This window comes from Mobula hypostoma, unplaced genomic scaffold (assembly GCF_963921235.1).
Source record: "Mobula hypostoma unplaced genomic scaffold, sMobHyp1.1 scaffold_142, whole genome shotgun sequence".
In the NCBI taxonomy this organism is placed as follows: Eukaryota; Metazoa; Chordata; class Chondrichthyes; order Myliobatiformes; family Myliobatidae; genus Mobula; species Mobula hypostoma.
The window spans coordinates 94,580-120,051 of record NW_026948256.1 but is presented as its reverse complement, the minus strand read 5'-3'; the positions used below and the strand labels follow the sequence as shown (position 1 = coordinate 120,051).

Here is a 25,472-nt window from a genome sequence, read left to right as displayed (position 1 = left end):
TCTGTCTCCGGTCCAGCGCTGTCTTCCGTATTCCACGTTTCCTGTTCAACGCCCCCTTCTCTCTCTTCCACGTTGAATGGTCTCCTCTCTCCTCTACCAGCTCCTCAGCCGAGAAAGCCCGGCAGTCTCTCCGCTTTCTGCGACGGCTGAGAAAAAGTCCATCTCCCACCCCAACCCCCATCCTCACCACATTCTTACAGAGGTCGTATCAGGGGGGATCTGATTGAAACGTATAAGAGCCTAAAGGGATCGGACAGGCTAGATGCAGGAAGATTGTTCCCGATGTTGGGGAAGTCCAGAACGAGGGGTCTCAGTTTGAGGATAGAGGGGAAGCCTTTTAGGACCGAGATGAGGAAAAACTTCTTCACACAGAGAGGGGTGAATCTGTGGAATTCTCTGCCCCGTGAAGCAGGGGAGGCTCCCTCAGTGAATATATTTAAGACGAGGTCAGACAGACTTTTTTTGCAGAGGAGGGGAATGAAAGGTTATAGGGGATTCAAGTACAGGAGCAGGGAGGTACTACTGCAGTTGTACAAGGCCTTGGTGAGACCACACCTGGAGTATTGTGTGCAGTTTTGGTCCCCTAATCTGAGGAAAGACATCCTTGCCATAGAGGGAGTACAAAGAAGGTTCACCAGATTGATTCCTGGGATGGCAGGACTTTCATATGAAGAAAGACTGGATGAACTGGGCTTGTACTCGTTGGAATTTAGAAGATTGAGGGGGGATCTGATTGAAACGTATAAGATCCTAAAGGGATTGGACAGGCTAGATGCAGGAAGATTGTTCCCGATGTTGGGGAAGTCCAGAACGAGGGGTCACAGTTTGAGGATAGAGGGGAAGCCTTTTAGGACCGAGATTAGGAAAAACTTCTTCACACAGAGAGTGGTGAATCTGTGGATTTCTCTGCCACAGGAAACAGTTGAGGCCAGTTCATTGGCTATATTTAAGAGGGAGTTAGATATGGCCCTTGTGGCTATGGGGGTCAGGGGGTATGGAGAGAAGGCAGGTTCAGGGTTCTGAGATGAATGATCAGCCATGATCATAATAAATGGTGGTGCAGGCTCGAAGGGCCGAATGGCCTACTCCTGCACCGATTTTCTATGTTTCTATGTATCGAGAGCATCCTGAGCAGCTGCACATCACGGCCCGGTTCGGGAATTGCACCGTCTCGGATCGCAAGACCCCGCACCGGATGGTGAGGTCAGCTGAGAAGATCATCGGGGTCCCTCTTCCCGCCATTACAGACATTTACACCGCACGCTGCATCCGCAAAGCAAACAGCATTATGAAGGACCCCACGCACTCCTCACACAAACTCTTCTCCCTCCTGTCGTCTGGAAAAACACACCGAAGCATTTGGGCTCTCACGACCAGACTGTGTAAGTTTCTTCCCCCAAGCCGTCAGACTCCTCAATACCCAGAGTCCAGACTGACGTCTACATCATTTATTGTTATATTGTAATTTGTCCTCCCTTGTGCCTTATTGTCTGGTTCATTAATTATTGCACCGCCCCGCACTGTTCTGTGCACTTTAAGGAGACCCGTGGCAGGTCTGTAGTCTATTGTAGTTATTAATGTTGTTCCTACGTAATCTCGTGTAGCCTTGTGCTGTCTCACATAGTCTGGTGTGGTTTTGTGTTGTTTCACGTAGCACCAGGTCCTGGAGGAACGTTGTTTTGTTTTTACTGTGTACTGTACCAGCAGCTTATGGTCGAAATGACAATAAACTTGACTGGACTTGACTGTTCCCCTCCCGGTTCTGTGCTCTGGGTTTCCGAGCTACGCACCCTATGTCCCACTCTGCAATTGCCTCTCTTTTTCACTCTCTCCGTCCCACGCCCGGCTCCCTCCATCCCACACCCCGCTCCCTCCATCCTACGCCCCGCTCCCTCCATCCCACACCCCGCTCCCTCCATCCCACACCCGCCCCCTCCGTCCCAAACCCCGCTCCCTCCGTCCCACACCTCGCTCCCTCCGTCCCACACCCCGCTCCCTCCGTCCCACGCCCGCCCCCTCCGTCCCACACCCTGCCCCCTGCATCCCACACCCCACCCCCTCCGTCCCACACCCGCTCCCTCCGTCCCACGCCCGCCCCCTCCGTCCCACACCCCGCTCCCTCCGTCCCACACCCCGCCCCCTCCGTCCCACACCCCGCTCCCTCCGTACTATGCCCCGCTCCCTCCATCCCACACCCCGCCCCCTCCGTCCCACATCCGCCCCCTCCGTCCCACACCCGCTCCCTCCATCCCACACCCCGCTCCCTCCGTCCCACACCCCGCTCCCTCCATACTACGCCCCGCTCCCTCCGTCCCACACCCCGCCCCCTCCATCCCACACCCCGCTCCCTCCATCCCACACCCCGCCCCCTCCGTCCCACACCCTGCCCCCTCCGTCCCACACCCGCTCCCTCCATCCCACACCCCGCTCCCTCCGTCCCACACCCCGCTCCCTCCGTCCCACACCCTGCCCCCTCCGTCCCACACCCCGCTCCCTCCGTCCCACACCCGCTCCCTCCATCCCACGCCCCGCTCCCTCCATCCCACTCCCCCCCCCTCCGTCCCACACCCGCTCCCTCCATCCCACACCCGCTCCCTCCACCCCATGCCCCGCCCCCTCCATCCCACACCCCACCCCCTCCGTCCCACACCCGCTCCCTCCATCCCATGCCCCGCCCCTCCGTCCCACACCTCGCTCCCTCCATACTACGCCCCGCTCCCTCCATCCCACACCCCGCCCCCTCCGTCCCACACCCGCTCCCTCCGTCCCACACCCGCCCCCTCCGTCCCACACCCCGCCCCCTCCGTCCCACACCCCGCTCCCTCCGTCCAAAACCTCGCTCCCTCCATCCTACGCCCTGCTCCCTCCGTCCCACACCCCGCTCCCTCCATCCCACACCCCGCCCCCTCCGTCCCACACCCGCTCCCTCCGTCCCACACCCGCCCCCTCCGTCCCACACCCCGCCCCCTCCGTCCCACACCCCGCTCCCTCCGTCCAAAACCTCGCTCCCTCCATCCTACGCCCCGCCCCCTCCGTCCCACACCTCGCTCCCTCCATACTACGCCCCGCTCCCTCCGTCCCACACCCCGCCCCCTCCGTCCCACGCCCCGCCCCCTCCGTCCCACACCCCGCCCCCTCCGTCCCACGCCCCGCCCCCTCCATCCCACACCCCGCCCCCTCCGTCCCACACCCCGCCCCCTCCGTCCCACGCCCCGCCCCCTCCGTCCCACACCCCGCCCCCTCCGTCCCACACCCCGCCCCCTCCGTCCCACGCCCCGCCCCCTCCGTCCCACACCCCGCCCCCTCCGTCCCACGCCCCGCCCCCTCCGTCCCACACCCCGCTCCCTCCATCCCACACCCCGCCCCCTCCGTCCCACACCCGCTCCCTCCGTCCCACACCCGCCCCCTCCGTCCCACACCCCGCTCCCTCCGTCCCACACCCCGCCCCCTCCGTCCCACACCCGCCCCCTCCGTCCCACACCCCGCTCCCTCCGTCCCACACCCGCTCCCTCCACCCCACGCCCCGCCCCCTCCGTCCCACACCCCGCCCCCTCCGTCCCACACCCGCTCCCTCCATCCTACGCCCCGCCCCCTCCGTCCCACACCCCGCCCCCTCCGTCCCACACCCGCCCCCTCCGTCCCACACCCCGCTCCCTCCGTCCCACACCCGCTCCCTCCACCCCATGCCCCGCCCCCTCCATCCCACACCCCGCCCCCTCCGTCCCACACCCGCTCCCTCCATCCCACGCCCCGCTCCCTCCATCCCACGCCCCGCTCCCTCCGTCCCACACCCCGCCCCCTCCGTCCCACACCCGCTCCCTCCGTCCCACACCCGCCCCCTCCGTCCCACACCCCGCCCCCTCCGTCCCACACCCCGCTCCCTCCGTCCCACACCTCGCTCCCTCCGTCCTACGCCCCGCTCCCTCCGTCCCACGCCCCGCCCCCTCCGTCCCACACCCCGCCCCCTCCGTCCCACACCCCGCGCCCTCCGTCCCACGCCCGCCCCCTCCGTCCCACACCCCGCTCCCTCCGTCCCACGCCCACCCCCTCCGTCCCACACCCTGCCCCCTCCGTCCCACACCCCGCCCCCTCCGTCCCACACCCCGCTCCCTCCGTCCCACACCCCGCTCCCTCCGTCCCACACCCGCTCCCTCCACCCCACACCCCGCCCCTCTCCATCCATCCTCCCCGTCCCTTTCCCCATTCCCCTCGCCCCTTTCCCCATTCCCCTCGCCCCTTTCCCTTTCTCTCTCTCCTCTGCCCCACTCCACCCCGTCCTCACTGCTGTCTCCGTCTCCCTCCCTCTCGGGACAGAGCGAGGACCTGGAGGGCCGTCTCGCCACCCTGGAGCAGGAGGTCTCCTCGCTGACGGCAGACGTGTCGCGGGCCCGGGACGCCGCCCGGCAGGCCGAGGAGACTCTGAGGGAGGTGCAGGGCGAGGCAGCCGAGGCCCGGAGGGCGGCTGCCGAGGAGGAGGAGGGGCGCCGGGAGGCCGAGGGAGCAGCCGAGCGGCTGAGGGAGGCCGTGAAGGAGCTGGAGGCACAGAAAATCAGGTGAGATCCCTCTCGCCCCTCTCGGTCCCCTCTTTCCCCTTGCTCCGTGCTCTCCCCCACTCTCCCCCCTCCCCTCTCCCCCACTCCCCCCTCCCCTCTCCCCCACTCCCCCCTCCCCCTCCCCCACTGTCCCCCTCTCCCCCTCCCCCTCTCTCCCCTCTCCCACTCCCCTCCCCCTCCCCCCTCCCTCTCCCCTCCCCCTCTCCCTCCCCCTCCCCCTCTCCCTCTCTGCTATCCCCCTATCCCCCTCTCCCCCTCCCCTCCTCCCCTCTCCTCCTCCCCCCTCTCCCGCCTCTCTGACCCCTCTCCCTCTCTCCCCCTCTTCCCCTGTCCCTCTCTCTCCCACCCCTCTCTCCCCCCTCGCCCCCTTTCTCTCCCCCGTCTCTCCCCCTCTCTCCCCTCTCTCTCTCCTCCTCTTCCTCTCCTCCTCTTCCCCCTGTCTCTCTCTCCCCCTCTCCCTCTCTCCCCCATCTCACCCCCTGTCTCTCCCCCTCTCCCCTCCTCTCTCCTTCCCTCTCCCCTCACTCCTTCTCTTCTCCTGGTAAATCTCCTCTGTACCCTTTCCAATGCTTCCACATCCTTCCTATAGTGAGGTGACCAGAACTGGACACAGTACTCCAAGTGTGGCCTAACCAGAGTTTTATAGAGCTGCATCATTACATCGCGACTCTTAAACTCTATCCCTCGACTTATGAAAGCTAACACCCCATAAACTTCCTTAACTACCCTATCCACCTGTGAGGCAACTTTCAGGGATCTGTGGACATGTACCCCGAGATCCCTGTGCTCCTCCACACTACCAAGTATCCTGCCATTTACTTTGTACTCTGCCTCGGAGTTTGTCCTTCCAAAGTGTCCCACCTCACACTTCTCCAGGTTGAACTCCATCTGCCACTTCTCAGCCCACTTCTGCATCCTGTCAATGTCTCTCTGCAATCTTCGACAATCCTCTACACTATCTACAACACCACCAACCAGGGGGTTGGTGAATTTGTGGAATTTGTTACTGCCGGCAGCTGTGGAGGTTGGATCATTGGGTGTATTTAAGGCAGAGAGGGATAGGTTCTTGGTTGGGCAAGGCATCGAAGGTTACGGAGGAGAAGGCCGGGATCTGGGGTTGAGGAGGAGATGGAGGGGAGGAAAAGGATCAGCCTCGACTGAGTGGCGGCCTAATTCTTCTCCTGTGCCTCACGGAGAGCCTGGTCTTCAAGTGATTATTGAGCAGCAGGCCTAGGCAAGGCCAGAGCAGACGGCCTACCGGAGGAGTAGAAGAAACACAGGAGGACAGTCCGGAGGGAAATCGGGAGGGCGAAAAGAAGGCGTGAGGTCGCTCGGGCAGACGAGGTGAGGGAGAGTCCTGAGGGATCCCACAGGTGGCATGCTGGCCTTCATAACAAGGGGAGTTGAGTAAAGGAGCAAAGAGGTCCTTCTGCAGCTGTACAGGGCCCTGCTGAGACCACACCTGGAGTATTGTGTGCAGTTTTGGTCTTCAAATTTTTAGGAAGGACATTCTTGCTATTGAGGGAGTGCAGCGTAGGTTCACAAGGTTAATTCCCGGGATGGCGGGACAGTCATACGTTGAAAGATGGGAGCGACTGGGCTTGTATACTCTGGAATTTAGAAGGCTGAGAGGGGATCTGATTGCAACATACAAGATTATTTAAGGGTGTGGACACGCTGGAGGCAGGAAGCATGTTCCCGCTGATGGGGGAGTCCAGAACCAGAGGCCACAGTTTCAGAATAAGGCGTAGGCCATTTGGAACGGAGTTGAGGAAAAACTTTTTCGCCCAGAGAGTTGTGGATATGTGGAATGCTCTGCCCCAGAAGGCAGTGGAGGCCAGTTCTCTGGATGTTTTCAAGAAAGAGATGGACAGAGCTCTTAAAGATAGCGGAATCAAAGGTTATGGGGATAAGGCAGGATCTGGATACTGATTGTGAATGATCAGCCATGATCACAGTGAATGGCGGTGCTGGCTCGAAGGGCCGAATGGCCTACTCCTGCCCCTATTGTCTGCTTGCCCTGCCGAGGTGGGGCACCTCACCTTGATCTGGGTTAGACTCCATCTGAGGACCCGAAAGGTGGAAGGGACGAGGACTTCCATCCTGGGGAGCACGGAGATCTGGCAGAGGTCTCAACTGTACCGCAGCCGATGGGAAAGCACTTCAGGGGGTCGTCTCCAGCGCACAGAAGGACATCGGGACACACTGCTCCCAGCCCCGGAGGACACCGACAGCTTTCAGTTGGACGCTGGAGGAACTCAGCAGGCCGGGCAGCACCAGTTAGAAACGACGAGTCGACGTTTTGGGCCGGAACCCTTCGTCAGGACTGAAGGATGAAAGATGGGGAAGGACTTGAAGAATGCTTGTAGCATCAGTTGAAAGACCCGTAATTTGAAAGACAAAGGGGTGGGGGACGGGGAAGTATTGACGTTATAGCCCTGAAAACAATAGGTGGTACGGAACCATGGGGGAGGTGAAAGGCAGCTAGGGGAGGGGGCAGAGTGAAATAGGGATAGAGGAAGGGAGGGGGAGGGAATTACCGGAAGTTGGAGAATTCTATGTTCATACCAAGAGGCTGGAGACTACCTAGACGGTATACGAGGTGTTGCTCCTTCATCCTGAGTTTAGCCTCATCATGGCAGTAGAGGAGGCTATGTATGGACATATCTGAAAGTTGCCTCACAGGTAGATAGGGTAGTTAAGAAAGCTTACGGGGTGTTTGCTTTCATAAGTCGAGGGATAGAGTTTAAGAGTCGCGAGGTAATGATGCAGCTCTATAAAACTCTGGTTAGGCCACACTTGGAGTACTGTGTCCAGTTCTGGTCACCTCACTATAGGAAGGATGTGGAAGCATTGGAAAGGGTACAGAGGAGATTTACCAGGATGCTGCCTGGTTTAGAGAGTATGCATTATGATCAGAGATTAAGGGAGCTAGGGCTTTACTCTTTGGAGAGAAGGAGGATGAGAGGAGACATGATAGAGGTGTACAAGATAATAAGAGGAATAGATAGAGTGGATAGCCAGCGCCTCTTCCCCAGGGCACCACTGCTCAATACAAGAGGACATGGCTTTAAGGTAAGGGGTGGGAAGTTCAAGGGGGTTATTAGAGGAAGGTTTTTTACTCAGAGAGTAGTTGGTGCGTGGAATGCACTGCCTGAGTCAGTGGTGGAGGCAGATACACTAGTGAAGTTTAAGAGACTACTAGACAGGTATATGGAGGAATTTAAGGTGGGGGGTTATATGGTAGGCAGGATTTTAGGGTAAGCACAACATTGTGGGCCGAAGGGCCTGTACTGTGCTGTACTATTCTATGTTCTATGTTCTATGAACGTGAAGCAGAGTTGAAATGGGTGGCAACCGGGCAATAGATGACCCCAGCAGACTCAGAAGTGAAGTGTTGTCTCACCTGGAAGGACTGCTTGGGGGGCCCTGAATGGTGGCGAGAGAGGAGGTGTAGGGACAGGTGTAGCACTTGCGCTTACAGGGATAAGTGCCGGGTGGGAGATCCGTGGGGAGGGACCGATCCCTGCGGAAAGCGGAGAGGGGTGGAGAGGGAAAGATGTGCTGAGTGGTGGGGTCCTGTTGAAGGTGGCGGAAGTCGGGGACGATAATGTGCTGGATTATCGACAGCTCTTGCTACCCAAGGAAAGCTACAACCATCTGCGAGGACAATGCACACCCATGCAATCATCTGTTTGAAATTCTTCCACCCGGCAGACGTTCCAAGATTTTCTATGCCCGCTCTTCCAGACTGAAGAATAGCTTCTTCCCCAGAGCTATAATCGCTCTGAACCAATCTGTTGACGTGTGGGCAGTTTTGGTCTCCTTATTTAAGAAAGGACGTGCTGACGTTGGAGAGGGTACAGAGAAGATTCACTCGAATGATACCGGGAATGAGAGGGTTAACGTACGAGGAACGTTTGCCCGCTCTTGGACTGTATTCCTTGGAGTTTCGAAGAACGAGGGGAGACCTCATAGAAACATTTCGAATGTTAAAAGGCATGGACAGAGTTGATGTGGCAAAGTTGTTTCCCATGATGGGGGAGTCTAGTACAAGAGGGCATGACTTAAGGATTGAAGGGCGCCCATTCAGAATAGAGATGCGAAGATTTTTTTTTCGCCAGAGGGGGGTGAATCTGTGGAATTTGTTGCCATGGGCAGCAGTGGAAGCCAAGTCATTGGGTATATTTAAGGCAGAGATTGATAGGTATCTGATTTGCCAGGGCATCAAAGGTTATGGTGAGAAGGCGGGGGAGTGGGACTAAATAGGAGAATGGATCAGCTCATGATAAAACGGCGGGGCAGACTCGATGGGCCGAATGGCCGCCTTCTGCTCCTTTGTCTTACGGTCTTTATTCGACACAACAAGCAGGCATCATCGGGACGGAGACGCTTCCGGTAGAAAGGTCTGCCAGCCCAATGTGGGCTCGATATTGATATGCTAAACACAAAGGCAATCGCTACTTCAAAAGTTACGGACAACGCTTCCTTTTGAAGCTACATACAAAATATCACCCCACCTAACTCCATCCTTTCCTTCCGACGCCAACGTGTCTGGGTTGGTATCCACAGCCTTTAGGAATGCAATTAAATCCACAATGCATTTATTTGGCATTTTACGTGCTTACATAGAAGACAATTAATATTTATAATGTACAGATAGTACTGTCTTCGAAACTACAGCATCTGGTCAAACTACGGCGTCAGAAGCATCTGGGTATTCACACCTTTTTAGGAAGTGCATTGTTGTGGACTCAGTCCATGGTACTTTGTCGAATAGAAGTCTGGTGGCCAAAGTCATTTAAAGTGTGAACAAATCTTCCACCCAAAAAAAAACTCGCTCTTAACACAATCGATCGAGCAACATCCATAGATTTGTTATATTGCTATTTTAATACGGGCTTTACGGCTGTCATGAATCTTGAGTTGAGCTTTTGTACCACTGGACGTTTGCTTGTACTGGCTGGTTGCTTAATTTTATTTAACTATATAAACAATCACAGCACGGAAACAGGCCATCTCGGCCCTTCTAGTCCGAGCCGAACTCTTAATCTCACCTAGTCCCACCGACCTGCACTCAGCCCGTAACCCTCCATTCCTCTCCTGTACATATATCTGTCCAATTTAACTTTAAACGACAATATCGAACCTGCCTCGACCACTTCTCGCTCCACACAGCCACCACTCTCTGAGTAAAGAAGTTCCCCCTCGTGTTACCCCTAAACTTTTGCCCTTTAACTCTCAACTCGTGTCCTCTTGTTTGAATCTCCCCCACTCGCAATGGAAAAAGCCTATCCACGTCAACTCTATCTGCCCCCCTCATAATTTTAAACACCTCTATCAAGTCCCCCTCAACCTTCTACGCTCCAAAGAATAAAGACCCAACTTGTTCAACCTTTCTCTGTATCTTAGGAGATGAAACCCAGGCAACATTCTAGTTAATCATCTCTGTAATCTCTCAATTTTGCTGAAATCTTTCTGATAAATTGGTGACCAGAACCGTGCACTGTACAGTTCCTGCCTCTATCTGATCTATCCCGTTCGTCCTTCTCATCCTTCTGCTGTTATCCACTCTATCTGTGTCCTCTGGTCCTAGACTCCCCCACTACAGGAAACATCCTCTCCACATCCACTCTATCTGTGTCCTCTGGTCCGAGACTCCCCCACTATAGGAAACATCCTCTCCACATCCACCCTATCTGTGTCCTCTGGTCCGAGACTCCCCCACTACAGGAAACATCCTCTCCACATCCACTCTATCTGTGTCCTCTGGTCCTAGACTCCCCCACTACAGGAAACATCCTCTCCACATCCAATCTATCTGTGTCCTCTGGTCCTAGACTCCCCGACTACAGGAAACATCCTCTCCACATCCACTCTTTGTGTCCTCTGGTCCTAGACTCCGCTACTATAGGAAACATCCTCTCCGCATCCACTCTATCTGTGTCTTCTGGTCCCAGACTCCCCCACTATAGGAAACATCCTCTCCAGATCCACTCTATCTGTGTCCTCTGGTCCTAGACTCCCCCACTACAGGAAACATCCTCTCCACATCCACTCTATCTGTGTCCTCCAGTCCTAGACTCTCCCACTATTGCAAACATCCTCCCCACACTCACACTATCTCGGCCTTTCAGTATGTGATAGGTTTCAACGAGATCCCCCCCCTCCTCATTCTTCTAAACTCCAGCGAGTACAGGCCCAGGGCCATTTAAAAAGTCCTCCTCGCACGTTAACCCTTTCATTCCCGGGATGCATCTCGTGCCCCTCTGTTTGGACCCTCTCCCTCGCCAACTCCAGCGGCTCGATCTCTCCTCGTAGTCTTAAAACCCACCCCCGCCCCCCACAATCTCTGGAATCAGCCTCCTCTGACGAGAATGCCGGGCGAAATGTTGGAGAGGGACTTGCGGGTGGGGAGTGAGATGGTGGAACGGGCTGCCAACAGCAGCGGTGGCCGCTCGGCCGCGACTTTCTAGAAGTTTGTTCCGGTCGCCGGGGCGGGGAGGGGATTTGCATGGCGACGGCCCGGGGGCAGAGCGAGGGGGGACTAGGCCGGCAGCCTGTGCGACTAGGCCGGGCCGCCAGCATTTGTGCTCTGGGGAGGGTGAGGTGCTTGCTGACTGTCGGTATCTCTCCCCCACCCCCCCCCCGGCGCTCAGCCTCACCCTGGAGAAGGAGGAGAGGCGGTCCCGGGCGCTGGCGGGCGAGGAGGCGAGGCAGGCCCTGGAGGAGCAGGCCGCCCAGCTGCGGAGGGAGCTGCGCGAGGTGGAGCAGTCGAGGCTGGAGGCGCGGAGGGAGATCCAGGAGCTCCGTCGACAGGTGGGGAGGGTGGGTGGATCCGGTGGGTTGGTGGGGTGGGGGGGGGCGAGTCGGTGATGGGGGAGGGGGGAGAGGGTTTCTGCAGGCTGTGGGAAGGGGATCCGGTGAGTGGGGAGGGTTGGTGTCGAGGGAGGGTGTCCCGGGACTCTGGAATGTGATTTGGTGGGGGGTGGGGGCGGGGGAAGCGACGGGGACCGTGGGGGATTTTGTGGGAGGGGGTTGTATGTAAGTTAGCAATTGCGTTGGAATGGAGATTTCATCTCCTCTCTCTCCCCCCTCCCCTTCTTCCCCTCACTTCGCCCCCCCCCCGCCGCAGCTGAAGGGGTTAAACACCGAGCTCTCCCGCTCTGCCCAGGAGTCCGAGGAGGCTCGGAGCACGTCCCAGGCGAGGGAGGCTGAGCTACTGTCGGAAACGGCCCGGCTCAAAGCCCAGCTGCTGGAGATGGAGGCGGCCTGTGAATCTGCTCGGGACAAGGTGACGGCGGGGTGGGGGGGGGGGAGCGGAGTGTGGGGAGGGGGGAGAGGGACGGACGGTGGCAAATCTTGCCTGACTAACCCCCCCTGGGCTTCTTTCCCCCCTTTATTCTCTCTCTCCCTTACTGTCCATCTCACTCTCTTCTCTCCCTCCCCCTCCTCTCTTCTCTCCCTCCCCCTCCTCTCTTCTCTCCCTCCCCCTCCTCTCTTCTCTCCCTCCCCCTCTTCTCTTCTCTCCCTCGCCCTCCTCTCTTCTCTCCCTCCCCCTCCTCTCTTCTCTCTCTCTCTCTCTCTCACACACTCTCACTCTTTCTTTTCAAATCTTTGTATTAATATTATTATCCAAAAATTAACAAGAGTACATCGAAGTAGGCAACACTTACAATGTCTCAAAGGAAAAAAAGACGTTGTTATAAAGATCGAAAATATTATGGTGATTTACAAAAAGAGAGAAAAAAAACCCTACTAAGCAAGAAAAAGTGACAAAAAGAAAAACCCCCATTAGGTGTTCAACCCTGCAGCCATGCGTCATGCGAAAAGCTTTTGAAGATAAACATAAAACTGCCAGCAGGAAAGAAAATTACCGAAAATTTACAGTTAGATCGTGGAGGAAATCTATCAATTAACTCAAATGATAACAACGAGCAAATGGACCCCCATCTTTTCCCAAAATCAAACACAGGTCCAAAGGTTCGACTTCTAATTTTCTCCAAACTGAGACATAGGATCACTTGAGGGAACCATCGTGACAAAGTGGGAGCTGATGTGTCCTTCCACTTCAACAAAATGGCCCTCCTAACTATCAATGTAACAAATGCAATTACACGTTGGTCAGACAAAGAGATACCAGGGATATTGTGAGGGATTATTCCAAAAAGCACAGTTAATCTGTTAGGTTGTAAATTAATTTTAAGTGCTTTAGAAATAGTTGAAAAAAACTGACTTCCAGAACTGTCCCAGCATAGAACAGGTCCAAAACATGTGTGATAGTGTAGCTGTCTCAGTTTTACATCTATCACAATAACTATCAACGCTAGGGAATATTTTAGACAAACTCTCCGTCGTCAAATGGTAACGATGTACAATTTTAAATTGAATCAGTGAATAACTAGCACGGATCGAAGAAGAGTTAACCAGCTTCAGAATCCGCGTCCAACCCACCGTCATAAAAGTCAAATTAAGTTCCTTTTCCCAATCTTGTTTAATCTTGATGCTTATCCCATTGTAATACTAAATTGTAAGTTCTTCATCGAAGGGTTCATACTCATGATAGTATCTAACAGGTCAGCATCCAAAATGTAAGGAAAATCACTTAAATATTTTTGTAAGAAATGTCTAACTTGAAGGTATTGTAAAAAGTGTGAGTAAGAAAGAGAATATTTCTCAACGAATTGTTCAAAAGACATCAGTCTATCCTCTTTAAATAGATCCAAAAATGAATTTATACCTGTATTTTTCCAAAGTAAAAAAATTAGATCACTCAGAGAAGGCTTAAAAAAGTAATTTCGATAAATTAAACTACAAAGTTTAAATTTTCTTAAGATAAAAAAAATTGCAGAACTGGAGCCAAATTTGTAAAGAACGCTTAATCACAGGCTATAAATTTAAGTTAGCAATTTTAACTAATTGTATAGGTAAAGCAGCTCCCAATAACGAGGTTAAATAAAACTGTTTCACAGCTTTCGATTCCAAGTCTACCCAAATTCAGCTTCAGTAATTTGGGCATCAAAGAGTCTTTTATCCTCAACAGAAATTTTAGGAAAAGCAATCTTTCGTAAGAAAGCATGCATTTTAGAAGAATCTACTGGCCATTGAGATTTATAAAGTTCAGTATAAAAACCTTGAAAAACCTTATTAATTTCTTCTTATTCCCAAGCTAATGTACCATCCTTCCTACGAATTTTCGAGGTTTGCCTTTTGGCTCAAGCCGTTTTTAATTGAGATGCAAGCAGTTTATTATTTCTAATCTCCAAACATATAAAATTGGCTCTTTAATTTAAGCAAATAGCCTTTAATAGAATCAGTTAATACTTTATACTTTATTGTCGCCAAACAATTGATACTAGAACGTACAATCATCACAGCGATATTTGATTCTGCGCTTCCCGCTCCCTGGATTACAAATCGATAGTAAATATTAAAAATTTAAATTATAAATCATAAATAGAAAATAGAAAAATGGGAAGTAAGGTAGTGCAAAAAAACCGAGAGGCAGGTCCGGATATTTGGAGTGTATGGCCCAGATCCGGGTCAGGATCCGTTCAGCAGTCTTATCACAGTCGGAAAGAAGCTGTTCCCTAATCTGGCCGTACGAGTCTTCAAGCTCCTGAGCCTTCTCCCGGAGGGAAGAGGGACGAAAAGTGTGTGGATCATGTCCTTGATTATCCTGGCAGCACGGCTCCGACAGCGTGCGGTGTAAAGTGAGTCCATGGACGGAAGATTGGTTTGTCTGTTGTGCTGCGCCGTGTTCACGATCTTCTGCAGCTTCTTCCGGCCTTGGACAGGACAACTTCCAGACCAGGTTGTGATGCACCCTAGAAGAATGCTTTCTACGGTGCATCTATAAAAATTACTGAGGGTTTTATTTTTTAATAATAGATTAAATTCTGATTGAAGTTACACCCTTTGAATAAATCAATATTAGGGGAATTGCATAAATATTATCTAAGTCTTTAATTTGTTTTGAAATCTTGACTAATTCTACTTTAGTATGTTTTTAAGCTCAGCTGAATAAGAAATGATCTGACCACAGAAAAATGCTTTCAGCGTATCCCATATAATTAGTTTGGACGTGCCCCCTATATCATTAAAAAGAATAGAATATTTTATCTGGGTTTCAATGAAGCTGACAAAGTCAGAGTGTTGCAATAATGTCTGAGACATGCGCCATGGTGGGCGGGCAGGAATCACATCATCAAATTCGAAACACAAACTCAGAGGCGCACGATCAGATCTAGCAATATCGTCATATTCGCAAGTTCTCCAACCCCAGGCAAGAAGCGAGGATCGATTATAATATAATTGATCCTCGAATATTTTTTTATAATCACGTGAAAAGAAAGAATATTCTCTCCCCCTCCCCCTCCCCCTCCCCTTCCCCTCCCCTCCCCTTCCCCTCCCCTCCCCATCCCCCTCCCCTCCCCCTCCCCCTCTCCCCTCCCCCCTCTCCCTCTCCCCCTCCCCTTCCCCCTCCCCCTCTCCCCCTCCCCTTCCCCCTCCCCCTCTCCCCCTCCCCCTCTCCCCCTCCCTCTCTCCCCCTCCCCTCCCCCCTCCCCTCCCCTCCCCCCTCCCCCTCCCCATCCCCCTCTCCCTCTCCCCCTCTCCCTCTCCCCCTCTCCCTCTCCCCCTCTCCCTCTCCCCATCCCCCTCTCCCCATCCCCCTCTCCCTCTCCCCATCCCCCTCTCCCTCTCCCCCTCTCCCTCTCCCCATCCCCCTCTCCCCTCTCCCCCTCCCCCTCCCCTCCCCCCTCCCCCTCTCCCCATCCGCCTCCCCTCTCCCTCTCCTCCTCTCCCCTCCCCCTCCTCTCCCCTCCCCTCTCCTCCTCCCCCTCCTCCTCCCTCCTCCTCCTTCTCCTCTCTCCTCCCCTTCCCTCCCCCTCTCCTCCCCTCCCCTCCCCCTCTCCTCCCCTCCCCTTCCCTTCCCCACTCCACCCCTGCCCCTCTCCTCCCCTCCCCCTTCCCTCCCCCTCTCCTCCCCTCCCTCTCCCCTCCCCTCTCCTCCCCTCCCCTCTCCTCCCCTCCCCTCTCCTCTCCTCCCCTCCCCTCCCCTCCCCTCCCCTCCCCTCTCCTCCCCTCTCCTCTCCTCCCCTCTCCTCCCCTCTCCTCCCCTCACCTCTCCTCCCCTCCCCTCCCCTCCCCTCACCTCTCCTCCCCTCCCCTCTCCTCCCCTCCCCTCCCCTCTCCTCCCCTCCCCTCCCCTCTCCTCCCCTCCCCTCCCCTCCCCTCCCCTCTCCTCTCCTTCCCTCCCCTCTCCTCCCCTCTCCTCCCTTCCCCTCCCCTCTCCCCCTCCCCGCCATCTCCCTCCACACTCCCTCTCTCCCTGCCCTCCCCCCTCCCTCCCTCCACCTCCCTGTCCCCCTATCCCTCCCCCTCTCGCTCCCCCTCCCTTCATTCCCCTTCCCCTCCCACACCCTCCCACCTCCCCCTCCCTGTCCCTCTGTTTCAACCCTTTCCTCCCCCCTCTCCCTCATTTCATCTCCCCCTCCCTGTCCCTCTGTTTCAACCCTTTCCTCCCCCCTCTCCCTCATTTCATCTCCCCCTCCCTGTCTCCACACCACTCTCTCACCTCTCTCTTCCCCCCCCCCCATCACCCTCCGCTCTGCTCCCACAGGCCCACGACCTGGAGGGCCAGCTGCGAGAGGCCGAGTCGCGGCCGGGCGTGGGCGAGGCGTCGCTGGCGGCCCAGCTGGAGGAGTTCCGGGAGCTGGAACGCCGTCTCCGCGAGGAGCTGTCCCGCTGGGAGTCGGGCTCGCAGGAGTGGGCCACCCGCGAGGCCGGCCTCCGTCTCGAGCTCAGCGCCGCCCTGGGCAGGGAGCGGGGTCTGTCCGAGGCGCTGGGGCGGTCCCAGGAGGGCGGTCGGCGGTCCTCGGCCCGCCTGGCGGGGCTCCTCTCTGTCCTGCGTCAGGGGCTGGGGCTCCAGGCACCGGAAGGTGGGTCTGGGATGGGAGATTCACTCTCTGTCTGACCCCAGGAGTGTGTGATGGGACCGTGTGGAGGGAGATTCACTCTGTGTCTGACCCCGGGAGTGTGTGATGGGTCGGTGTGGAGGGAGATTCACACTGTGTCTGACCCCGGGAGTGTGTGATGGGACCGTGTGGAGGGAGATTCACTCTGTGTCTGACCCCGGGAGTGTGTGATGGGTCGGTGTGGAGGGAGATTCACACTGTGTCTGACCCCGGGAGTGTGTGATGGGACGGTGTGGAGGGAGATTCACTCTGTGTGTCTGACCCCGGGAGTGTGTGATGGGACGGTGTGGAGGGAGATTCACTCTGTGTGTCTGACCCCGGGAGTGTGTGATGGGACGGTGTGGAGGGAGATTCACTCTGTGTCTGACCCCGGGAGTGTGTGATGGGACGGTGTGGAGGGAGATTCACTCTGTGTGTCTGACCCCGGGAGTGTGTGATGGGACGGTGTGGAGGGAGATTCACTCTGTGTGTCTGACCCCGGGAGTGTGTGATGGGACGGTGTGGAGGGAGATTCACTCTGTGTGTCTGACCCCGGGAGTGTGTGATGGGACGGGAGAGAGGAATGCGGGGGGTGGGTGTTGGTGGAATGGGAAGTGGAGAGGGGTTGAGGCCCGGGGGGGGAGCAAGGTGGGGTGATATGGGAGAGGGTTTCGATGGGCAGAGAGAGAGAGAAGATGAGAGAGGGAGACAGGGACAGGGAGGGGGAGAGGGGGTGTGGAGATGGGGTGAGAGCGAGGGGGGAAATGCGACGGAGGGGTGGGAGCGAGGGAGGAGGGGGACTAGGATACGGAGGTGTCTGAGGGGCGATGTCCCGTTCTGAGTTTTTCCTCCTCCCCCCGGCGTTCCCCGACTCACCTACCCCCCCCCCCCGTGGTCGTTGCAGACGGGAGCGTGCCCCCGACGCAGCCCGAAGGCCAGCGAGCCCTCGAGGAGGAGGCTGCGGAGGTGGAGGTGGAGCTGTTGGAGGCGGCGCTGAGAGAGCTGATCACGCGGGAGGAGAGCGCCCGCCGGGAGAAGGTGGGTGCCTGGGGGAGGGGATGGGGAGGGAGTCGAGATCTCACCGACGTCTCTGTGTGTGTGTGTCTCCTCTCGCTATTTCACACTTTCATCTTCCCTCTCTCCCCCCACCCGCCCCGTCCCGTCTGCAGGAGTCGCTGGCGGCCGAGGTGCGGAGCCTGCACCTGCAGGTCGAAGGTCTGAGCTCGGAGAGGCTGGCGACCGTCGGCCGGCTCCGGAAACTGCAGCACCGGGTGGCCCAGACCGAGGAGGGTGAGCGGGGCGGCCGGGGGTGGGGGGGAGCTCGGGGTGTTGGTGGGGCAGGGACGGGTCGAGAGGTGCCGGAGAGAATGGGGGCAGCAGAGGGATAGGAAGGAGGGAGGCAGAGGGTCAGAGATGAAGGGTGGAGAGAGCGGGGGAAAAATAGAGGGGGGGTTAGGTCAGAGGAACTGGGCTCTTCACTGTCCACCCTTCGTTTTTCTCTCCGTCTTCCTATCCTCGCTCCAACCCCTTCTCTCCCCCTCTCTCCACCTCTCCCCCTCTCCCCCCTATCTCCCCCTCTCTCCCCCCTCTCTCCCACCTGTCTCCCCCTCTCCTCTCTCCCACCTCTCTCCTGTCTCCTCCCTCTCTCCCCCCTCTCTCCTGTCTCCTCCCTCTCTCCCACCTGTCTCCCCCCTCCTCTCTCCCACCTCTCTCCTGTCTCCTCCCTCTCCCCCCTCTCTCCTGTCTCCTCCCTCTCTCCCCCCTCTCTCCTGTCTCCTCCCTCTCTCCCCCCTCTCTCCTGTCTCCTCCCTCTCTCCCACCTGTCTCCCCCTCCTCTCTCCCACCTCTCTCCTGTCTCCTCCCTCTCCCCCCTCTCTCCTGTCTCCTCCCTCTCTCCCCCTCTCTCCTGTCTCCTCCCTCTCTCCCACCTGTCTCCCCCTCCTCTCTCCCACCTCTCTCCTGTCTCCTCCCTCTCCCCCCTCTCTCCTGTCTCCTCCCTCTCTCCCCCTCTCTCCTGTCTCCTCCCTCTCTCCCACCTGTCTCCCCCTCTCCTCTCTCCCACCTCTCTCCTGTCTCCTCCCTCTCTCCCCCTCTCTCCTGTCTCCTCCCTCTCTCCCCCCTCTCTCCTGTCTCCTCCCTCTCTCCCACCTGTCTCCCCCTCCTCTCTCCCACCTCTCTCCTGTCTCCTCCCTCTCCCCCTCTCTCCTGTCTCCTCCCTCTCTCCCCCTCTCTCCTGTCTCCTCCCTCTCTCCCACCTGTCTCCCCCCTCTCTCCCACCTGTCTCCCCCCTCCTCTCTCCCACCTCTCTCCTGTCTCCTCCCTCTCTCCCCCCTCTCTCCTGTCTCCTCCCTCTCTCCCCCCTCTCTCCTGTCTCCTCCCTCTCTCCCACCTGTCTCCCCCCTCTCTCCCACCTGTCTCCCCCCTCCTCTCTCCCACCTCTCTCCTGTCTCCTCCCTCTCCCCCCTCTCTCCTGTCTCCTCCCTCTCTCCCACCTGTCTCCCCCCTCTCTCCCACCTGTCTCCCCCCTCCTCTCTCCCACCTCTCTCCTGTCTCCTCCCTCTCTCCCCCCTCTCTCCTGTCTCCTCCCTCTCTCCCACCTGTCTCCCCCCTCTCTCCCACCTGTCTCCCCCCTCCTCTCTCCCACCTCTCTCCTGTCTCCTCCCTCTCCCCCTCTCTCCTGTCTCCTCCCTCTCTCCCACCTGTCTCCCCCCTCTCTCCCACCTGTCTCCCCCTCCTCTCTCCCACCTCTCTCCTGTCTCCTCCCTCTCCCCCCTCTCTCCTCCCTCTCCCCCTCTCTCCCACCTGTCTCCCCCTCTCCTCTCTCCCACCTCTCTCCTGTCTCCTCCCTCTCCCCCCTCTCTCCCGTCTCCTCCCTCTCCCCCCTCTCTCCCACCTGTCTCCCCCCTCCTCTCTCCCACCTCTCTCCTCTCTCCTCCCTCTCTCCCCCCTCTCCCCCACCTGTCTCCCCCTCTCCTCTCTCCCACCTCTCTCCTGTCTCCTCCCTCTCCCCCCTCTCTCCCACCTGTCTCCCCCCTCCTCTCTCCCACCTCTCTCCTCTCTCCTCCCTCTCTCCCCCTCTCCCCCACCTGTCTCCCCCTCTCCTCTCTCCCACCTCTCTCCTGTCTCCTCCCTCTCCCCCCTCTCTCCCACCTGTCTCCCCCTCTCCTCTCTCCTGTCTCCTCCCTCTCCCCCCTCTCTCCTGTCTCCTCCCTCTCTCCCCCCTCTCTCCCACCTGTCTCCCCCCTCTCTCCCACCTGTCTCCCCCCTCCTCTCTCCCACCTCTCTCCTGTCTCCTCCCTCTCTCCCCCTCTCTCCCACCTGTCTCCCCCCTCCTCTCTCCCACCTCTCTCCTGTCTCCTCCCTCTCCCCCCTCTCTCCCACCTGTCTCCCCCCTCCTCTCTCCCACCTCTCTCCTGTCTCCTCCCTCTCCCCCCTCTCTCCCACCTGTCTCCCCCCTCCTCTCTCCCACCTCTCTCCTCTCTCCTCCCTCTCTCCCCCTCTCCCCCACCTGTCTCCCCCTCTCCTCTCTCCCACCTCTCTCCTGTCTCCTCCCTCTCCCCCCTCTCTCCCACCTGTCTCCCCCTCTCCTCTCTCCTGTCTCCTCCCTCTCCCCCCTCTCTCCTGTCTCCTCCCTCTCTCCCCCCTCTCTCCCACCTGTCTCCCCCCTCTCTCCCACCTGTCTCCCCCCTCCTCTCTCCCACCTCTCTCCTGTCTCCTCCCTCTCCCCCCTCTCTCCCACCTGTCTCCCCCCTCCTCTCTCCCACCTCTCTCCTCTCTCCTCCCTCTCTCCCCCCTCTCCCCCACCTGTCTCCCCCTCTCCTCTCTCCCACCTCTCTCCTGTCTCCTCCCTCTCCCCCCTCTCTCCCACCTGTCTCCCCCTCTCCTCTCTCCTGTCTCCTCCCTCTCCCCCCTCTCTCCCACCTGTCTCCCCCTCTCCTCTCTCCCACCTCTCTCCTGTCTCCTCCCTCTCCCCCCTCTCTCCCACCTGTCTCCCCCTCTCCTCTCTCCCCCTCTCCTCTCTCCCCCTCTCCTCTCTCCCCCTCTCCTCTCTCCCCCTCTCCTCTCTCCCCCCCCTCCTCTCTCCCCCTCTCTCCGACCTGAATCCCTCTCTCCCTCTCCCCCTCTCTCCCCCTCCTCTCTCCCCCCTCCTCTCTCCCCCCTCTCTCCGACCTGAATCCCTCTCCCCCTCTCTCCCCACCTGTCTCCCCCCTCTCCCCCCTCCCCTCTCCCCCCTCCTCTCTCCCCCCTCCTCTCTCCCCCCTCCTCTCTCCCCCTCCTCTCTCCCCCTCTCTCCGACCTGAATCCCTCCCCCCCCACCTGTCTCCCCCTCTCTCCCCCTCTCTCCCCCCTCTCCCACTCCTCTCCCCCTCCTCTTTCCCCCCTCCTCTCTCCCCCCTCCTCTCTCCCCCCTCTCTCCGACCTGAATCCCTCCCCCCCCACCTGTCTCCCCCTCTCTCCCCCTCTCTCCCCCCTCCTCTCTCCCCCCTCTCCCACTCCTCTCCCCCTCCTCTTTCCCCCCTCCTCTCTCCCCCTTTCTCCCACCTGAATCCCTCTCCCCCCACCTGTCTCCCCTCTCTCACCCCTCTCTCACCCCTCTCTCACCCCTCTCTCACCCCACTCTCACCCCACTCTCCCCCCTCTCCCCCCTCTCCCCCCTCTCCACCCCTCTCCCCCCCCTCTCCCCCTCCCCCTCTCCCCCTCCCCCTCTCCCCCTCCCCCTCTCCCCCTCCCCTCTCCCCTCCCCCCTCTCCCCTCTCCCTCTCCCCCTCCCCCCTCTCCCCCTCCCCCCTCTCCTCCTCCCCCCCTCTCCCCCTCCCCCTCTCCCCCTCCCCCCTCTCCCCCTCCCCCTCTCCCCCCTCTCTCCCCCTCCCCCCTCTCTCCCCTTCTCACCCCTCTCTCCCCCTCTCTCTCCCCCTCTCCCCCTCCCCCTCTCCCCCCCTCTCCCCCCTCTCTCCCCCTCCCCCCTCTCTCCCCCTCTCCCCCCTCTCTCCCCCTCTCTCCCCCTCTCTCCCCCTCTCTCCCCCTCTCTCCCCCTCTCTCCCCCTCTCTTCCCCTCACTCCCCCTCTCTCCCCATCTCTCCCCATCTCCCCCCTCTCTCCCCCTCTCTCCCCCCTCTCTTCCCCTCTCCCCCCTCTCTCCACCCCTCTCCCCCCTCTCTCCCCCCCTCTCTCCCCCCTCTCTCCCCTTCTCACCCCTCTCTCCCCCTCTCTCCCCTTCTCACCCCTCTCTCCCCCTCTCTCCCCTTCTCACCCCTCTCTCCCCCTCTCTCTCCCCCTCTCCCCCCTCCCCCCTCTCTCCCCCTCTCTCTCCCCCTCTCTCTCCCCCTCTCTCTCCTCCCCCCTCTCTCTCCCCCTCTCTCTCCCCCTCTCTCTCCCCCTCTCTCTCCCCCTCTCTCTCCCCTCTCTCTCCCCCTCTCTCCCCCTCTCTCTCCCCCTCTCTCCCCGTCTCCCCCCCTCTCTCCCCCCTCTCTCCCCCCTCTCGCCATCTCTCCCCCTCTCTCTCCCCCTCTCTCCCCCCTGCCCCCTCTCTCCCCCTCTCTCCCCCCTCTCTCCCCCTCTCTCCCTCTCTCTCCCTCTCCCCCCTCTCTCCCTCTCCCCCTCTCCCCTCTCCCTCCTCTCTCCCCATCTCCCCCTCTCCCCTCTCCCTCCTCTCTCCCCATCTCCCCCCCTCTCCCCTCTCCCTCCTCTCTCCCCATCTCCCCCCCTCTCCCCCCCTCTCCCCCTCTCTCCCCATCTCTCCCCCTCTCTCCCCCTCTCTCCCCCTCTCTCCCCCTCTCTCCCCCTCTCCCCCCCTCTCTCCCCCCTCTCTCCCCCCTCTCCCCCCCTCTCTCCCCCCTCTCTCCCCCCTCTCTCCCCCTGTCCCCCTCTCTCCCCCTGTCCCCCTCTCTCCCCCTGTCCCCCTCTCTCCCCCCTCTCCCCCCTCTCTCCCCCCCTCTCTCCCCCTCTCTCCCCCTCTCTCCCCCTCTCTCCCCCCTCTCCCCCCTCTCCCCCTCTCTCCCCCCTCTCTCCCCCTGTCCCCCTCTCCCTCCGTCTCCCCCTCTCTCCCCCTCTCTCTCTCCCCTCTCCCACTCCCTCCCCTCTCCCTCTCCCTCACTCCCTCCCTCCCTCTCTCTGCCTCCTGCCCTCTCTCTCCCCTCTCTCCAGGTCATCGACAGACAAATGACCAGCTCTCGGCTGTCCAGGCTGCTCTCCGCCTCCGCGAACAGACCCTGTCCCACCAGGAGAGGGAGCGCGCGGCCTTACGCGAGACCGTCCGCCAGCTCGAGGACTGTCTGCGCCGTTCCCAGCGAGAATCTGAGGCTGCCAAGGTAGGAGGGCGTGACTGTTTACATCGGGAGTGACGCCGTGACTGTTTACATCAGGATTTAGTGGGGAGTAACGCCGTGACTGTTTACATAGGGATTTGGGAGGGAGTGATACCGTGACTGTTTACATCGGGAGTGACACCATGACTGTTTACATCAGGATTTAGTGGGGAGTAACGCCGTGACTGTTTACATAGGGATTTGGGAGGGAGTGATACCGTGACTGTTTACATAGGGATTTGGGAGGGAGTGATACCGTGACTGTTTACATCGGAATTTAGTGGGGAGTAACACCGTGACTGTTTACATAGGAATTTGTGAGGGAGTGACACTGTGACTGTTTACATAGGGATTTAGTGGGGAGTGACACTGTGACTGTTTAGATAGGGATTTAGTGGGGAGTGACACCGTGACTGTTTACATAGGGATTTAGTGGGGAGTGACACCGTGACTGTTTGCATAGGGATTTAGGGGGGAGTGACACCGTGACTGTTTGCATAGGGATTTAGTGGGGAGTGACACCGTTACTGTTTACATAGGGATTTAGTGGGGAGTGACACTGTGACTGTTTACATGGGGATTTAGTGGGGAGTGACACCGTGACTGTTTACATGGGGATTTAGTGGGGAGTGACACCGTGACTGTTTACATGGGGATTTAGTGGGGAGTGACACCGTGACTGTTTACATGGGGATTTAGTGGGGAGTGACACCGTGACTGTTTACATGGGGATTTAGTGGGGAGTGACACCGTGACTGTTTACATGGGGATTTAGTGGGGAGTGACACCGTGGCTGTTTACATGGGGATTTAGTGGGGAGTGACACCGTGACTGTTTACATAGGGATTTAGTGGGGAGTGACACCGTGACTGTTTACATGGGGATTTAGTGGGGAGTGACACCGTGACTGTTTACATGGGGATTTAGTGGGGAGTGACACCGTGACTGTTTACATGGGGATTTAGTGGGGAGTGACACCGTGACTGTTTACATGGGGATTTAGTGGGGAGTGACACCGTGACTGTTTACATAGGGATTTAGTGGGGAGTGACACCGTGACTGTTTACATAGGGATTTAGTGGGGAGTGACACCGTGACTGTTTACATAGGGATTCAGTGGGGAGTGACACCGTGACTGTTTACATAGGGATTCAGTGGGGAGTGACACTGTGACTGTTTACATAGGGATTCAGTGGGGAGTGACACCGTGACTGTTTACATGGGGATTTAGTGGGGAGTGACACCGTGACTGTTTACATGGGGATTTAGCGGGGAGTGACACCGTGACTGTTTACATAGGGATTTAGTGGGGAGTGACACCGTGACTATTTACATAGGGATTTAGTGGGGAGTGACACCGTGACTATTTACATAGGGATTTAGTGGGGAGTGACGACGCAGCAGGTGGGGATATTCATGCTTTCCTCTCGGGATTTTCCCTCCTTCCTGACTTCTCTTTCCCTCCCCCGCAGGAGGAGGCAAGGAGGGCACGGGCAAACGCCGAGCAGGCCGAGGCGGAGGAGCGTCGTCACCGGCGCCAAGCCGAAGCCTCACGGGCTGAGCTGGCATCCTCGGGCCTCTCGCTGGAGGCCGAGCTGGCGCGGGCTAGCTCCCAGCTGTCCGAGCGGGAGGCCGAAGCCCGGCAACTGCGTCAGGAGCTGCGCGGCCTCCAGGTGGGTGACCCCGGGGGGACATGGAGGAGTGGAGAGGTGTTGGGGGGCGCCATTTGCTGGTGGTTGGACCCGTTGCTGAGGTACAGTCAGCTGGGCCCTCCCCCGTCGCCAGGAATGAGTTCACTGAAGGCCAGTCTGGTTGCTAGGCAGCGGTTGCCGAGCACTGACTCGTTGCCGGGATGTGTTCTTAGCGGCTGTCCTGTTGCTGAGCAGCCGTTACCGAGGCCTGGCCTGTTGCTAGGCAGCTGTTGCCGAGGCCTGGCCTGTCGCTAGGCGCAGGTTACCGACGTCTGGCTTGTTGATCGGCATCAGTTGCCGAGGCCTGGCCCGTTGCTAGGCGGCGGTTGCCATGGACGAGCGCTGTTGCCGGGCCGCAGTGGCTGAGGGCCAGCCCCCTTTGGGCAACACGGTTCCCAAGGGGCAGCTTGTGGTCGGGGATTCGTCCCTGTTGCCAAGGGCTGGCCTATCGCCAGGCTGCAGTCACCGCTGCCCAGTCGGCTGCCAGACTGCAGACACTGCGGGCCAGTCTTGTTGCTGGGCATCGGCACCCCCCTCCCCACCCCGTTGCCATGGCAGCAGTCACCCCCACGGGTGGGCTGCCGTCACTGGGGCCCAGTCTGTTGCCAGGCTGCGTTGCTAAGGACCTGGGACTGTTGCCAGGGCTGCAGTTTCCAAGGATTAGATTGCTGTCACTAGACAGCAGTGATTAAGGCTGCACTCCTTGCCAGGAGGCCGTTGCTAGGGGCCTGGTCTGCCGCCAAGGTTCGGTGCCAGCGCCATCCCCCATTGGTCGGCCGCAGCTGCCCACGTCCAATCTGCAGCTGGGGCTGCGGGCTGCTGAAGTCGGGGCCTGTTGCTAGGCAGAGGTCGCCAAGGACTTGTCCTGCTGCCGGGCAACAGTTGCTAAGGACTAGGCCTGTTGCCAGCCTGCAGTTACTAAGGGCTTGGCCGGCTGCCAGGCAACAGCTGCTGCGGCCAGGCCAG

At 58.5% G+C, this 25,472-nt stretch overlaps 2 protein-coding genes across 2 annotated transcripts in view; both read left to right on the top strand.

Moving 5' to 3' along the window:
• The window catches only part of LOC134342228 (rootletin-like), a gene marked incomplete at its 5' end in the record, with an annotated part of 160,362 nt that overhangs the window by 125,835 nt on the left and 9,055 nt on the right, over positions 1-25,472 (top strand). Inside the window, 8 exons of the mRNA XM_063040194.1 lie at positions 4,315-4,553; positions 11,213-11,372; positions 11,689-11,847; positions 16,177-16,495; positions 17,415-17,548; positions 17,680-17,800; positions 22,655-22,818; positions 24,288-24,488. Of these exons, the coding sequence (XP_062896264.1) occupies positions 4,315-4,553; positions 11,213-11,372; positions 11,689-11,847; positions 16,177-16,495; positions 17,415-17,548; positions 17,680-17,800; positions 22,655-22,818; positions 24,288-24,488 (1,497 nt within the window). The remainder of the gene's footprint in view (positions 1-4,314; positions 4,554-11,212; positions 11,373-11,688; positions 11,848-16,176; positions 16,496-17,414; positions 17,549-17,679; positions 17,801-22,654; positions 22,819-24,287; positions 24,489-25,472) is intronic.
• On the top strand, positions 1,794-3,346 carry LOC134342227 (splicing factor 3A subunit 2-like; the record flags this gene model as incomplete). Its single annotated transcript, XM_063040192.1, has 2 exons — positions 1,794-2,165; positions 3,059-3,346. Coding segments are annotated over exons 1-2 (660 nt in total), but the record flags the coding sequence as incomplete, so codon positions are not given.